The following is a 15,913-nucleotide window of genomic DNA, read 5'->3' as shown; positions in this document are numbered from 1 at the left end:
GAGTGTGATTCAATGCTTTATGGCAATACACCCGTGAGTGCATGTGACTCTTTTAGTAGTTTACTCAATAGTAGTGGGTTATGGAAATCTTAAGAAAACCAAACTCCTATCTTTTCTAGTCTTCTGGGCCTTTTCTAGGCTTAAATTAGCCAAGAAAAGGCTTTAAATTAAAGCTTAAATTAAATTTAAGCTTAATAGCTTAAGCAGGCTATTAATCTATTAAAATATTCGTCACTGCTCAGACAGAAAGAAAGAATGTGGATAGAGCACCGCAACAAAACCATGACAGACAGAAGAACAGGGAAATGCAGTACAAGCTTTCGATGGGTGGAGAGTTAACGATGGAAATGTTTGTGTGCAGGGCATTCTGAAGAACTAGGAATTACACAAGTATTTTTTACTTCCTGTTGAACAACTAGCAACGTGGTACAGTATTCATTTTGAAATTTGGTTACCTGTTATTGAAAATAAACATTCAGAAAAAGTGCTATAATTGAGAGTGATTCAATGCTTTACGGTAAAACAATTGTTTGTGCATGTGGATCTTTTAGACACTCAATAGTAGTGGGTTATGGAAATCTTAAGAAAACCAAACTCCTATCTTTTCTAGTCTTCTGGGCCTTTTCTAGGCTAATTTAAAGCCTTTTCTAGGCTTAAATTAGTCAAGAAAAGGCTTTAAATTAAAGCTTAAATTAAATTTAAGCTTAATAGCTTAAGCAGGCTATTAAGCTATTAAAGGATTAAAGATTTGTTTTTTGCAACTGTGATGTTTACAGCACTGCTTCTAACATTCATAAACACATGGTAGAGTATGAATGTATATTTGGTTCCAGCAGTGAGAGATGTGACTGTATGGTTCACTGGTCCATCTCCATCTGGTGCACTGATGTTTGTCTCTGTGCCGTTAAACTGGAGAACAAAGCTGGTGAAATAATATAGTTGTTCCTACAGTTGAAGTTTTTCCAGTTAACACTCTTTCCTCCGCATTTTCAGAAGCTGCACAACAATAAGATTTAGAAATGCTACAATATAGAGTCACTCATTGTGTGTATAGAAATAATATTGCTGTTTTTACAGCTGAAGTTATTCCATGCAACAATCTCTCCAAGTTTCAGATCTTAAGTCACATTTGCCAGTACAAAGCCAGTGTAACTGCATTGAGCATGTTTGAGCAAAAATATGTTTATAACATAAATATGATAAAACATTCTCTCAACAATATTTATTTAAACAAATAGTGAATGGACTGAACTTATATAGCGCTTTTCCAGTCATTTTGACCACTCAAAGCACTTTACACTAGTCACATTCACCCAGTCGCATTCACAAACACACACACACACATTTATACACCGATACGCAGATCGGTAGGCAATTTGGGGTTAAGTGCCTTGCCCAGAGGCACATCGGCATGTCGCAGGAGGAAGCTGGAATTGCACCTACAACCTTCCAGTCGCAAGACAACTACTCTACCATAGAGCCACAGTCACCACCAAATCACCAAATTTCTGCTCATCAATATCCTTTGCTGTAATAAAACTTAAAGGTCATTTTGTTTGGTGAACCTCTTTCACTATTTGTCATTATGAAATGGTTGGAAGAATCAAACACAAAGCTAGAGACGCTGGAGGAATGGAAAAATAATTGATTTAGAGAGCTAGAAAATCTAAAGAACTTAACATTAACAATTTAAGAAAAACAAACAAGGCAACAAAACAAAATGTGTCTTGAAACCTAGTGAAACCAGCTAATCAACTTTGAACATTTCCTTGTTGTTAAACTAAAGGTTCCTGACAAACGACATTCCTCAACAACAAATAACCAGAACTTCTTTAACTGAAATGAATACCAGTCATTTCTTTATAAAACAGTATACAGTAGTTGTTTTTGTTAGGATAGAACATTTTTTCTTTTAAAGAGATTATTGTGGATACTCGTAGAAGATGTGACTATTTTTTGTGTAGAAGCAAAGGCATTTTCTAAGAAGCAAAACACAGTAATCAATAACTGATAATGTTTATACTTCAAAAGCTATTTGACTAATAAAGTTATCCAAGATGTAAAAAGAGATGGAGTGGAGCAGATATTAAGAAGAACCTTAGTCTACAATAAGGATCTTTTTGTTTCACGATGAATTATTTTAGTTTTGCTTTAACATCAAATAAACTTTGGCACATTAAGGAAACTGCTGGCTGTTTGTCATCTCCAGTCAGTTGAAGAATGGAAAATGATGGATCATGAGACTTCATGGTTCTCTTGTCCTTCAGTTGTTTGTCACTGAAAAATTGCTCATGTTTTCATTGAGTTGAAACTTTGTCATGAATCTAATATAATGGGGCAATAACATTGTGGAAACTTTGGGGACTTTAGATTCCTAGAGGCAAACATTATTTTTACATTTTGAAATTGCTTAAATTCCTCTGCTCCATAAAAATCCTCCTCATATTAATTTGTGAACTTTCCTCACTCTTACCCCCAGAACTGAGCCACCATGTAATGTCCAGAATTTTTGATTCCAGTTCTCATCATATTCATTATTATCATCTTTCATAAACCTTTATTTAAGCTTTCTCCTGAGAGCGATTATGAATGTGGATAGAGCACCGTAACAAAACTATGACAGACAGAAGAACAGGGAAGTGCAGTACAAGCTTTCGATGGGTGGAGAGTTAATGATGGAAAAGTTTGTGTGCAGGGCATTCTGAAGAACTAGGAATTACACGAGTATTTTTTACTTCCTGTTGAACAACTAGCAGCAGATAAGAGAGTGAATGTGTATTTGGGTTCAGCAGTGAGAGATGATACTGTGTAGTTTACTGGTCCATCTCCATCTGGTGGTCTGATGTTTGTCTCTGATCCATTAAACTGGAGAACAAAGCTGGTGCTGTTTATCTTATTCCACTGCAGAGTGATGCTGCTCTCATCTTGTTCTGATGCTCTGAAACCTCCTGTGATGGCTGGACTGAGTGAGAAAGCTCATCTTTACTTAGAAAGAGACTAAATGAAACAAAAAATGGAAGATTTAAACTTCACTGATATATTTTATGCCTCAGTATTGGGTTTACTGACTGTAAACATTGTCTGGCTGACTGGTCTCCCAGTGTCGAAACAGTGGCTGCTATCTGACCACAGTTTGTCCCGATAAAGCCCAATCCACACTTCGATGCCACCTCGTAGTGTTCTGATGTTATTATTTTCTGCTTGATTTCATATACTGTGAAATAAGAAATTTACAGAAAAAAAAAACAGGAAAACTGAACTGGTTCTACAGATAATAACTTTCTTTGTCTTGGATTATGATTATTTTTTTCCACATTTTCTGACATTTCATCAACAAACTTCAATATAGTTTTATTTATTTCTCAGGACAGGTAAACTAAGCAGCACATAATGATAAAGCATATAAAAAGGACAAACTTTTTTTTAAAATTTCAAATGAAAATAAAATGTTAATGAATACCAGCCATCACAGAAGGAAGATAGAGCACATAACACCAGTTTTAAAGTCCCTCCACTGGCTCCCTGTAGCTCAAAGAATAGACTTTAAAATACTGTTGTTAGTTTATAAATCACTGAACGGCTTAGCACCACAATATATTAAAGATCTGCTGTTGTTGTATCAACCTTCCAGACCTCTCAGGTCTTCTGGTTCTGATCTGCTCTGCATCCCCAGAACCAGAACCAAACGAGGAGAAGCAGCTTTCAGCATCTATGCACCACAAATTTGGAACAAACTTCCAGAAAACTGTAAAACAGCTGAAACACTGACTTCTTTTAAATCTCAACTGAAAACCCACCTGTTTAGAATTGTATTTGAAATGTAATCAATTACAAATTTATTGATGGAACTTGACTTAATGCTTTGTTTTGATTATTGATTCGATGTTGCATTGTGTTTCTGTGTTTGTAATGATGTAAAGCACTTTGAAATGCCTTGCTGCTGAAATGTGCTATACAAATAAAATTTGATTGATTGATTGAATGTCTTTGTAGGTTCATAAGTTTAAATTTTGCTGCTGAATTACTGCAATGACACAAAAGTGGGGAGAGAAAACTCATAGTGCTAAGTAGTACATTACATATAATTTCAATTTGTTTTAATATTGTGCTTTTATTATCTGACTAGATCAATATAATTCTCTCTGTAGAATCGCTGAGCTTCGGTCCAATTCAGCTACCGACTATACCTACAAATAAAACAGATTGATGTTTAGGAATGCTTGAAGTTTACCAGTCATGTCATTAATAAGGGAATAGAAAAACTGATGCCATCAAGTGGCTTTAACCAGAATTACATGAGCAAAGAAAGACAACATTTCCACCTTTTCCCCATGACCAACATTTCAGTGTTCAGGAGATTTTATATAACAAAAGAACAACAGACTTTTAGTGTAAACTGAAAGAAAATCTTACCAGTGTAACACAAAAAACGTCTTAGGTCCGAGCACTGACAGTCATCCCATCCACCCAAATACGTGTCGTCACTTAAAAACCTAACAGTGCTGCTGTCCCCCGAGGTCATTGGGTGAGGCAGATATCCAGTTAATAAATTTATACTCTCCAGCTCCATAGAAGCTGCTGGCAGTCAGGGACCATTTCCAGCTGTTGTACAACTCATCATAGAGACCTATCCAAGCATTGCCTGTTGAAGAACAAAGTTTCACGTTGTCATTGAGTTGCTGTTAGAGCAGGGTCTTAGTGTTGTTAATCAACCTCATTCACTCACTGCTAAGTGTGCTAATGGAAGATTTTATGAAGATTGTTTTAATTTATGTGAGTAATAAATAAATTGTTTTTGTTGTGTAGCTGTAAAAAGAGTAGAGAAAGGAAAAATCCACATAGATTCCCTGGAGTGATGCTAACTTGCTTGTCATTGAACACTGTGTTGCTCACCTTTTTCACTGGGACAGAGGGGAGGGGTTATGCTGGTATGGGGACTAGAGCTGACTCATCTGTTGTTAACTGTGGTATGAGGTACAGGGACAAGATAAATATATGAATATGTTGTTAGATTCTTTCCTTCATTCATTAAATGCTAGTGAAATGGAGGCAAAGCTAAGCTAACTGTGCTAAATGGTTGATAATCTCATACAGTCTACCCACCTCTCTGGGCTATAAATTGACTCTTGTCTTTTTCTCTCCCTCTTTCTAAAAAAAACCTGACTTTATTAATTTTCTAGGCAGCACAGTAACAGCTAAGCCGTCCTTGTCTTCCACTGACTGCTGCTGAACACCGTCACCGTCTAGCGCGCTAAGCAGGAACATTTCATGCAGATCCAGCGGGGATCAGTGCAAATAGCTGGGATGTGTGCTTTTTGGTCTGGGAGTGGGAACATGTCATTTTTACTGCTAAAACAATTTTAAAAACACTATGTGATTAATTTGTGCTTTTTTCTATCTCCAATTTTTTTTTAATCTCTATAAGAAATAAATATATTTATTTTGTGGGAGGGCCCCCTGTCGGTCAGGGGCTCTTGGCTGAGCGTGTTCAGAAGGAGTGAGATGAAGGAAAAGCTTCTTTAGTACATTTTCTTCTCTGCTATTACTCAGGAATTAAACATTAAACCATTAAACTGGCTTGGTGACGTTCGCAGTTTACATCAGCTGCCAGCTGAAAATCTTACGATACCATCTCAATTTAGTGTGAGTACCTGGAAAAAGTTATTTTGTATTCTTCAGAGCTGATTTGATTTCATCTGGTGTTTGAATGAAGAATTTATTTTTTTAAGCAGGTATTTTCATCATAGTTCTTTTTTACGCAGGTGACTTCTCTAAATTAGGTTAACGGGAAATTTACGTTTATTTTTTAGTTCATCCTTTCACAGCAAGGTGAAATATCAACAATCCAACGGCCAAAAGCTACATATCCAAATGGGTCACCTCGGTTACTAAATTTTATTCGATGTTATTTTGGGGTACTTATTGAGAAACGCGTAATTGTCCACTGCCAGAAACCTCTCCGGTGCTTTAAAGCTGCCGCTTCCCGTGAGCACCTGAACGCAGCGCGGGAGCATCCGGCGGTGCAGTGAGGAGGAGGAGGTGGAGGGAGGAGAGGGACAGGAAGAAGAGGAAGCATATCGATGGTAAGCATGAAGAATATTCCCAGACTCTGAGCTGATCGACGGGGAAAACATCTTCCCTCGCTCGTTAAGAGGCCGACAGGAAGCGGAGGGAGACAACGGCGCGGACAGGATGGAGGAGGAGAAGCAGTTCCTTTGTGGGGTGGTGGAAGGTGAGAGCGGCCGACTTCATCAATGACCTCCTATAAATCATGTGATTTTTATATTATTCCTATGCTGAGCGTATTGATTTTGAACAGAGAATAGTGTGACCTGGACTACAATAAAAACGGTCGTTTGGAGCTACTGTGAAATGGGCGTGGGAGTGTTGATAAATATATTTATGAAGGAAGAATAAGCTTGGATGAAAAGGTCTGTGGCAAATGATGGTGTGGGCATCAGCCAAGTGAAGTGGAGATCAAAAAGGCAGGCAGCGGGAAGCATCAGATCTGATTGAACTATGCCACTGTAGCTGCTGGAAATAAAGACAGATATGCTGATAAATGAAACAGAAATGATGGAAGGAATGCAAATGATGTGATGAGGCTGGAAATTAAGTTTGAATGACACGACAATAACAGATGATGACAGAGATGGTGTGGGGGGACAGGAGGAGGAAGGCTGCTGTTATGGTGGGCAGTTAATTATCATGATGATGAGGAGGATGATGATGAGGATGATAAAGAAGGTGAAGAGGACACACGACTCAAGAGGAGAATTATGACAATAATTTTGAAAAAAGTCATGTAGAATTACAATCATTCTCGTTTATTGTGCCGCAGATTGCAATTATCGCAAAACAGCAGCATATAAAGTAATTTAAAAATAAATCCTGGTTAATTATGATGTTGCAAATTTCCTCCATTTTTAGACACAAATAGAAAACCTTTTCTATTTTTGACTGAATCAAAAATATTTGAGTAATCCAGGTATATAAGATATAAGCAAACCGAGAGACGGCAGGGGATTCACAGCGTTCAACTACGTCTGGACAGATAAGACGAGATAATTTTAGATTAAAAAAAAGACACAATGGCCTGAGTAACTGGTCAGAAAATGAGCCAAAAATGTTGTTTTAGGCATCTGGTATGTTAAGGTGAGGGAGACTTCATTAGCGTAGACAAAGTGTTTGCACTGTGTTGCATGAGCTTGAGTAAAATTATTGCGACTTTTCAGCCATATTTAACAACAATGTCCCACACACAGGTACAGTAAACATTGTGTTTGAAAGTTTAAAAAAAATCTGTAATATTTTGACTTAGTTGGTGATCAAATTACATCAACATAGCATAACAAGTCTAGTGTGTTAATTACATGAAACAGCGTCTTTAACGTTTTGTGTCATTACATCCGTGCCTGACATCAAATTTCTAGATATGGGAAATGCTCTCATTTTTTTTATAGCTCATCAGGAATATGTCTGCAACAAACACTTGAACTTCTTGTGCGTAAAAAAGTTTTTCAAAATGAATTATTTTTCAAGAAGATTTATTTTTGACATGCTGGTCAATATTGTAAGCAAAACCCAAAACATTAAACAAGAGAAACAATGAAAGGGTAAACAAAAAGTTATCCAACTTTGCACAACAGCTCATTTAAATTGCAGTTATTGTTCTGCATGAGTAGTAAAAGAAAATATCTCAATTTTAATGTGATATGCAGGAAACCAAATAAAATCATCAGTAAATAACTAAATCTCTCTCTTACCCTTGTTGGCATTCTGTTTGTTAAATAATACATCTTTGGCAGTTTTTATTTTAGTTTCAAGTCATTCCAGCTACATATTGTATAATTTAATCAATTCCAGTTCAGTATTCACAACAGACATCTTCTTAAATCTTCTTCGTTCCAGTTCAGTCCAGCAGCTAATTGTTTGTTAGATCCTTTACTTCCTAGTTTTCCCCAAACCGTTAAGGTTTCTCATGAGGTTGTTATTAGTCTGGCTTTGAAGCGAAGACTCCACTTACATCTAGAAATGTCAAACATCACACACATGCACACCAAAGCAATAATGAAGAAATTCCCCAATGGCTTGCAGAAGAAAGTGGTCTGGACTGCATTTTATTCACTTGTCACTCTGACCCACTTACTGTACTTGCACTCATACACACACTAGACTTATTCAATAACATACAAGACTGGTAGGGACGCTGGGGATGCTCCCATTTCTATTAATAGAAAATGTGATGGAGTGTGTGCATGTAGATAAATTAGGCCTAAACCAAATACAGTGGGGATACGGCCAAGCGGGTGCTGGAAGATCTTAGATCATTTTGCCTTACTTTCTTTGCATTGTAGCAGCCAGTAATGAGTATTAAAGAACTGAGCTGTTCTTTGTTTATTTGGGAAATTTAGGAGATCTCACCTGTGGACTCTGATGCAAACTTTCATTCTGGTGATTTTCCAACATAAAAACTAGTTTGTGTGAATCCTCTATTTTAATTCACAAACACCGTCATGAAGGAAGAATGTGCTGCAAATGTGTTAGAGGTAATAGTTTTTATTTCAGCAGAAAATGAACTTCTCTTTAGTCTTTGTAACATTTTAAAACAAAAAATAAAATGCATGCAATAAGATGCCTTTAATATGTCCAGGGAGAATTGATTAAAGGTACAGACTTTGGTTTCCTTTTCAAGCTTCGCTAAAATTGTGGCCCATTCCCTGTGGGAGAACTTGAGTTAAATTTATTGGCTGCCTAGATCGCATAAACCTTTTTAACCTTGCCCACATATTTTTCTTGACATTGAGATCAGGACTTTGTGACGGTCACTCCAGAACATTGATCTTGTTGTTTTTAAGGCCATTTGTATATTAAACTCACTGTATACTTAAGGTGACTGTCCATTTGGACCCATTTATACCTAAGACCGGCAGATCTCTTTTCAAAATTTCCCTAAAGTATATGATGGCAGCAAAAGTTTTGATGTTTTGATGCAGTTATCAGGCCTGTAAGCTTCTGCCTGATCTTGGACAGTATGGGCAGACACTTTAGTTTTACTTTCTGGTCACTATAGTTCCAAAAATTAAGACTTTTGTCCTTGTTTGCATTTTCAAATTGTAATTGGGCTTTTTGTGTCTAATTTAGATAATGTCCTTGTTGCTGAGTGATCTTCAGTTCATGTCAATGGCGGAATCAGTTAACAACACTGTGAAATATGAAAATGAAACAGTTTAGAAGTGGTGGATTAAAAACAACCTGATCTGAGCCAGTTTTAATTATTGTGGTCACCCAGTACTTAGTCAAATATGGAGCAATGCAGGCCTGGGTTATGCTAATGCAACATGGTTGGTTCACTTAGCAAAATGAGTTAGTTTTCAATACAAAACATGGGCTAACATAACAAATTTCTAATAACAGCAGTGGTTTTTGTGTGTCTGTACTCATTAAATATTTGTTTTTCCTTTAGGTTTCTATGGTCGACCCTGGTCTATGGATCAGAGGAAAGTTCTCTTCCAGTGGTAAGAACATACATGTGGCCTGTTGAATATTTCCTCAAGACATTTCAAACTGCTGCGTTTCAACCGTCTGTGTGACAGCATGTTTAAACCGGATCATGACCTATTTGTTTGTACTGTGTTCATGTTTGAATTTCAGTCTGGACTTTGACTGGGCCATGCTAATAATACATTTAGCTCCAAACCACAAGGATCAAACTCCAGCCCTCAACGGCTGCTATTTCTTGCTATATCGCTCGTCCAACACATAATGTGGAACAAGACAGGTTTAGCCCTTCAATTTAATTTGAGTCACAGCCAAAGAAAGTAACTGCGCTCCCTATTGAGCTGCAAAAATTTTTTCATTAGCAGTTTCCTCACAATGAGAACAAAGCTGTGCATGACTCAGCTCCCTACGCAACGCAAACGCAAAGTGTTATTTAGAAAGAAGCATCGGTGTAAGGAGAAACAACCACATAAGTAAACAATGAGGAGAGATGTGCCTCAAACATGCTGTAAATTTATGCACTAATTAAAGATGAGGGATTTTCTTGCTCTCTCATTACCCTCGTGTATTCTGTGTAGTTTGAAGGGAACCAATTAATTCTTCATGCCTCGCTGGTCCTACCTTTAAGATTAAATCTTAAATCCTTACTGAAAGCTTGGACACAGTTTTATAGCTCGGTATCTAATAATAGCCTGGAGAGTGTACCTCTGCTTCCCTAAGCAAAAATAATTAGTCAATTGTTTGATTCTGTTTGCAGTTTGTCCTTATAGCACACAGCAAGCAGCTGGGATTAAGTCTTAAGAATTCTGCCTTACAGATTTTAAATTTAAAATGTGTCTGTAGTTTGCACAACTTTGCTAAACAGTCACTTTGTTATGAAGATACTGCACCAACTGCTGAGTGTGTGGGTTCCAAATTTATTAATAGAGACGTTTTATTTGGGGTTCTCATGTGGGGTGCAGAAACAGTTGCTTTGTGGTTTATAGCTCTGGCAGAGTGGTGCTGCAGATTTATACCCAATATGCGTGTTAGTCTCATTTCATGTTGGTATGTAGGTTGGCACTTTGTGGAGGCGACTTACTGTACGTGCCATCTGTCCAGGAAGTGAAAGATGAGATCACTTCCCTTCCATAAATGAGCAGGAACACAAACACGTCAAAGTATATGAATGGGCACTGATGAAGATTCAGTTTTATTTCTAGTACTATTCTCTATTTATAATTCAGGAGCTTCTTTCCTATAAATGTTGCAGCCTTGGGATCTCGCAATAGAGACAGTTAATCTGTTTTTATTACAATTTTTGCAGTTCTGTCTTTTTCTGCTTCTACTGTCCTCCCTCTCAGTGCCAAACATTGAGTTATATCTCACAAAGAGAAGATGTAAAGCTTGGAGAAGATGGATGTGCATAAAACATGTTTAAAAAAAGCTAAATAAAGGTTGTCACTAAGTGATAAATGTTGTAGTAAATTGGTTTAGGGTCCGCAAGTCAAAGTCAAACGATGCAGCAAAATCGACTTGAAATAGGAATCACATGATTTGTAGTTTATCAGCTCTGACAGGTTGGTCAGAATCGCAAAAAAGAAACATTCTATTATCAGTTAGTACACCAAGGCTGCCAGGTCATTTTGACGACAACATTTTTTGATGTGGGTACTGTTAGAGAGGGGAGAAGACTTAATGTTATTTTTTATTTCAGTATAAACAGTCTTGGGAAACATTTGTTCATTTGACTTCTGTAAAAGCTCTTTTTCCCACTATCAGGAGGATAATCTACAAACACGCCTCAGTCTAGCCATCCCAACATGATCACCTCAAGAGGCCACGAGATGCTAGAATAAATCTCTGAAACCCCAAAATGTCACCACAGCACCTACAGCAGTCCCTTGCTACTGATGACATGACATTTCATGCTTGTACAAGCAGAATAAGTCTGCACAAGTTTAACTTTCATTGAAGGTGTGCAAAGAGGAAACCTTGGCTCTGTGAAAAAGCATAAAAGCCAGAGTACAATTTGCTAGAGTTTCTCTTACGTTTTTCACATAAAGGTCTAAAATTGAATTGTTAAGATCACTGAACAGGAGGCGTGTTTTGGTGTGAACCTAGTAAAGTAATGTGAAGCATGGAGGTGGAAGTGTCAGTGTTTGAGGAGTTGTTGCTTTACTAGGATCTGGTCAGATCATTGTTGAGTGAATGACTTTCACCATGTGTCAGCAAAAAGAAAAACAAAAAAAGAAGCAAAACTAGATCCTGCAAAATGACAATGACTCTATAGCTGTTTATAAATCCAACAAGGACAGCATGAGGACTGAGACAAGTCAAAGCTCTGATCTTGATGTCACTCAGATGTTGTGGGGAGACGGCCAACAGGCTTCACATGCAGGAAACCCCTCAAACATTTCATAGTTGAAAGTGAAGAGTGGAGAAAGTTTTCCTCTGACTGGTCTGTGTAAAAAGAACCAATTTATTAATGGTTAATGTGTTTAATTATTTCCCCAGAACACATATTTTTGCAGATAACTGTTATTGTGTAAAACAGGGTTAATTTCTGTCATTTGCCTTATGATCAATCATTTTCTTTTCCACTAAATGAATCAGAACAAGATTAAGTATCTATTTAATGAAGTCAGAGGAATTACAGGAGATGTAAGCAGCTATTCAAAAGTAACTAATTTCTTTGACAAGTCTGATGTTCATTTCAGGGATTAACCAGACATAAAATTCTCATCGGTGCGTCTTTGTAAATGACTGATGTTTGTCATAAGAAACATCTTAAAATTATTTAAATTAATTCTCTTTTGTCTTTCTTTTGTGCGTCACTGAGAAACATATTTCACCTTTCTCCATCTCCCTCAGGATGCAGCTGTGGGGGTTGAACACCTACCTGTACGGCCCCAAAGATGATCTGAAGCACAGACTGCTGTGGAGGGAAGTCTATTCTCCCGAAGAGGAAGGTTTGTACATTCACTGTAGCCTTCCATGATGGTAATAACTACTTTACAGTTAATTCCTTTTAAGACTAATCACACATAGTTCCTTCTCTGCCAGTTTAACCTGCTAAATTGAGGCCATCATACTTATGACTTGTTCTTCGTCTTTTCACAGCTCAGTTGCGTACTCTTATAGCGGAAGCTCAGTCCCGGGGTCTGAGGTTTGTTTACGCTCTCTCCCCTGGTCAGGATATCGTCTTCTCTTCTTCCTGTGACTTGGCGCTGCTCAAACGGAAGTTGAAACAGGCACGTTACGCTCTCTAAAATACATCAGAAACACACCTGCGTGTTGCGTCCCCCTTACTGATCCTCCTTTGTTTCTCTCTGGCAGGTATCAGACCTGGGGTGCCAGGCGTTTGCCATCCTCTTTGACGACATCGATCACTCCATGTGCCAGGCCGACAGCGAGGCCTTCACTTCATTTGCCCACGCTCAGGTCACAGTAGCAAATGAGATTTATCGCTTCTTGGGGGAGCCACCTGTCTTCCTTTTCTGCCCTACAGGTAAAACTGAAGTCTGTATAAAACTCTATGTTTTGTTGAACGAAACATTATTTTCTCTTTCTTTTATACTTAGAGTATTGCGGTTCTCTGTGCTCCCCAAGTGTGTCAAAATCTCCCTACCTGCAAACAGTTGGCGAGGACCTACTACATAACATAACAGTGATATGGACAGGTAAGACAAAAATCAATGAAAATGCTCTTAAAAGTTATATAATCTGTCTTCCTACTAGAATTTAGAACAGGGATGCTCAATATGTCGATCACGGGAAGGTTGTGAGTCGATCTCGACAGAAGGTGACAAGCTGAACGCCGCCAAGACGCTGAGACCAGCACTTTCTCTTCTGACATGTTTATCAAAAATATTCACTAAGATCCTAAACGTTTGTAGCTTCAATAAGGAATAATAATTTTTTTTAAATCAACAAATTAGTAATTATTGTTTCAACAAGGTGTTGCGCAATTCAGTGCGTTTTGGTTCCATTAACACAAAAAAAGCGACTCAAAGACCGACTGACGATCAGAGCAGGAGTTTAAAATGAGCTACTCAACCATCGCTGCGTTCATGAGAGGCTTGTTAATAATCGAGAAATAAATATCAAGCCTGGAAACCTGATATCGTAACGGACTGAATGTTTTGTTTTTAACGTAATCTCTGCTGGGCCTGCGGGACTTTTCTATCACTTTAATATTTCTGCTATAACTGATGTATATTCACAAATAAAATAAGTCAATAGAGTTTAATTTACAATTTTTATGTCTTTGTGTCATGAGGTAGATCTCAGCCGGCTGGTGACAGAAAAAGTAGATCTTGGTCTCAAAAAGTTTGGGCACCCCTGATTTAGAAATATACCTGTTGTGTTCTTTATTCAAAATGCATCTTGCCTAATAAATGTGCCAATAAAAGCACATCTCAGCATGCACTCATGCCAATTAGATTTTGCACAAACCCACTCAGCCTCCTCCACAAACCATGAAACCGTTTAGGTGCACATCCACCCACGTTCATATGAAAGTACAATAGAAGCACAGGATTGATCGCCCACTCGCTTCTAGATCACTTCTTTAGTTTTGGTGTTTCTCTCTGGTTTTCAACATCAGGAGCTAAAAAAGATTGCTAAAATATCACATTGTTATTGTATTATTACTATTATTTATGTTCAAGAAAACACCTGACTTGGTTTGTTTACTGAGCCTGCTTGCTGATAAAACTGCTATGTATTCAGGAATGTGTTTTCTCTGTGATGTTTGTTTGGATTGTTCAGTCGTTGCCAAAGGCATGAGGAAGTTATGTCATGCAACTTCAAGGATAAAGGAGCTCCCTCTCTAACTCTTAAACAGATCTAGCATTGTTTGTCATCATATCGTTCATTAGAATCTGTAAACCTTCTCGATTTTAAACACTTGGAAATTAGCAGAGGCGGTGAAATACAGTGCTAGTGAGTTGTTATGGAAGAGAAATGCTTCCCGGAGGATTTTCTGCTAAAAGACACCCAGCTGACCTGCCTGTATAAAATATGCATCAGAGCTGCTGAAGAAAATATGCAAAGTTGCTGCTTTGTGAACAAGCAATTATCTCCAGCTTTCTCCCACAGCAGATTTATTTAAAAAACATTTTGGCAAATCAATCTCCTAAAACAAGCACTTTATGTTTACACAAAGAATAACCTAATTTAGGTTATTTTTCTGACCCAGTCCAGAGTCAATTATGGACTGATACAACCCAGGGCTGGTTATGGATTTAACTCAGCATATTGGGTTACAGCGGAGTTCAAATGTCCAATTTATTGCCCGATCAGATGAAACCGTCCACTCCGGGGGAAAGATGAGGCACTTTGTCTGGTCAGAGATCAGTTGAAGACAGATATTTTTAACCAGCTTGTATTTTATTTTAGTCCCTCAAGTAATTCAGACAGTTTAACGAAGTTAGTGTTCTTGAAAGAGCCACAAAGCTGTGTGTCAGCATAAAAGGAGATATAACATGTATTAATGAGCCTTTCAAAGATGTGTGTATAGCAACAAAAATAACTAAAATAAGTCATTTTCTTCCAGAGTGTTAATGAAAAACTCCCCTTAGCCTATATATGGTCAAATAAATGTTGTTTTTGTTTATATTAAATATTTTCACAATTGGATCTGAATAACAAAATCCTTACTCGGTATGTGTGCATAAAATGTCACATATCTCAGTTGACATGACTAATATTTTAGAGAAAGTGTGAACGTTGAACACTAATAGCACAACTTGCAGCAGGTACTTTGCAGCTAAAATGCTAGTTGTTTTAAGTAAATAAGCTTTCTCCTGAAATTTACTAAAACTAAAGTACTCCAGTGAGTCTCACCTTGTAGGTATGCATGTAACCCAACAAACTGGGTTAATTTTTGACTGAACATTTGGTAAATAGATCCACTTCTGTACCAACATCACTAACTTCTGTTGCGTCTGTAAGTGAACCAGCTGAGGTCTTTTTGTGTTCAGATGTTTTTTTATCTGTTTATCTAAAAATCCAAAATTTTAAATGGTCTCTCTTAATATTGATTTAGAGAAAGAAGTTCATCCAATGTGTCCAGTTTTCTTCCTCAGATGTTTTCATTCATCACTGTGTCCCACAGGCAGCAAAGTTATTTCCAGGAAACTGTCCTTAGACTCCCTTGCCGAGTTGGAGTCTGTCCTCCAGCGGCCCCCGCTGATCTGGGACAACCTGCACGCCAACGACTATGATACCCGACGTCTCTTCCTGGGGCCTTTCAAGGGTCGCGACCCTCAGCTAAGAAACCACCTGAGGGGTCTGCTGCTCAATCCTAACTGCGAATTCGAAGCCAATTACATCCCACTGCATACTCTGGGAAGCTGGCACAGAGCTGAAAAAGACTATGTAAAAGGTGAGGGCAGATTTCATTTTGTTTATAACGCAATATTAACTC

At 37.8% G+C, this 15,913-nt stretch overlaps 1 protein-coding gene across 1 annotated transcript in view; it reads left to right on the top strand.

Annotated features, from left to right (window-relative positions):
• The first annotated feature begins 6,012 nt into the window (after positions 1-6,012).
• Positions 6,013-15,913, top strand: part of LOC116733192 (protein O-GlcNAcase-like) — a 21,747-nt gene continuing 11,846 nt past the window's right edge. The window contains exons 1-7 of the mRNA XM_032583974.1: positions 6,013-6,232; positions 9,467-9,518; positions 12,355-12,452; positions 12,604-12,734; positions 12,820-12,991; positions 13,065-13,163; positions 15,602-15,871. Of these exons, the coding sequence (XP_032439865.1) occupies positions 6,193-6,232; positions 9,467-9,518; positions 12,355-12,452; positions 12,604-12,734; positions 12,820-12,991; positions 13,065-13,163; positions 15,602-15,871 (862 nt within the window). The 5' untranslated portion in view covers positions 6,013-6,192. The remainder of the gene's footprint in view (positions 6,233-9,466; positions 9,519-12,354; positions 12,453-12,603; positions 12,735-12,819; positions 12,992-13,064; positions 13,164-15,601; positions 15,872-15,913) is intronic.

The sequence above is a fragment of the Xiphophorus hellerii genome, chromosome 14 (genome assembly GCF_003331165.1).
Source record: "Xiphophorus hellerii strain 12219 chromosome 14, Xiphophorus_hellerii-4.1, whole genome shotgun sequence".
NCBI classification, from domain to species: Eukaryota; Metazoa; Chordata; class Actinopteri; order Cyprinodontiformes; family Poeciliidae; genus Xiphophorus; species Xiphophorus hellerii.
The sequence above is the reverse complement of the archived record's forward strand: the minus strand, read 5'-3'. Positions and strand labels throughout refer to the sequence as shown.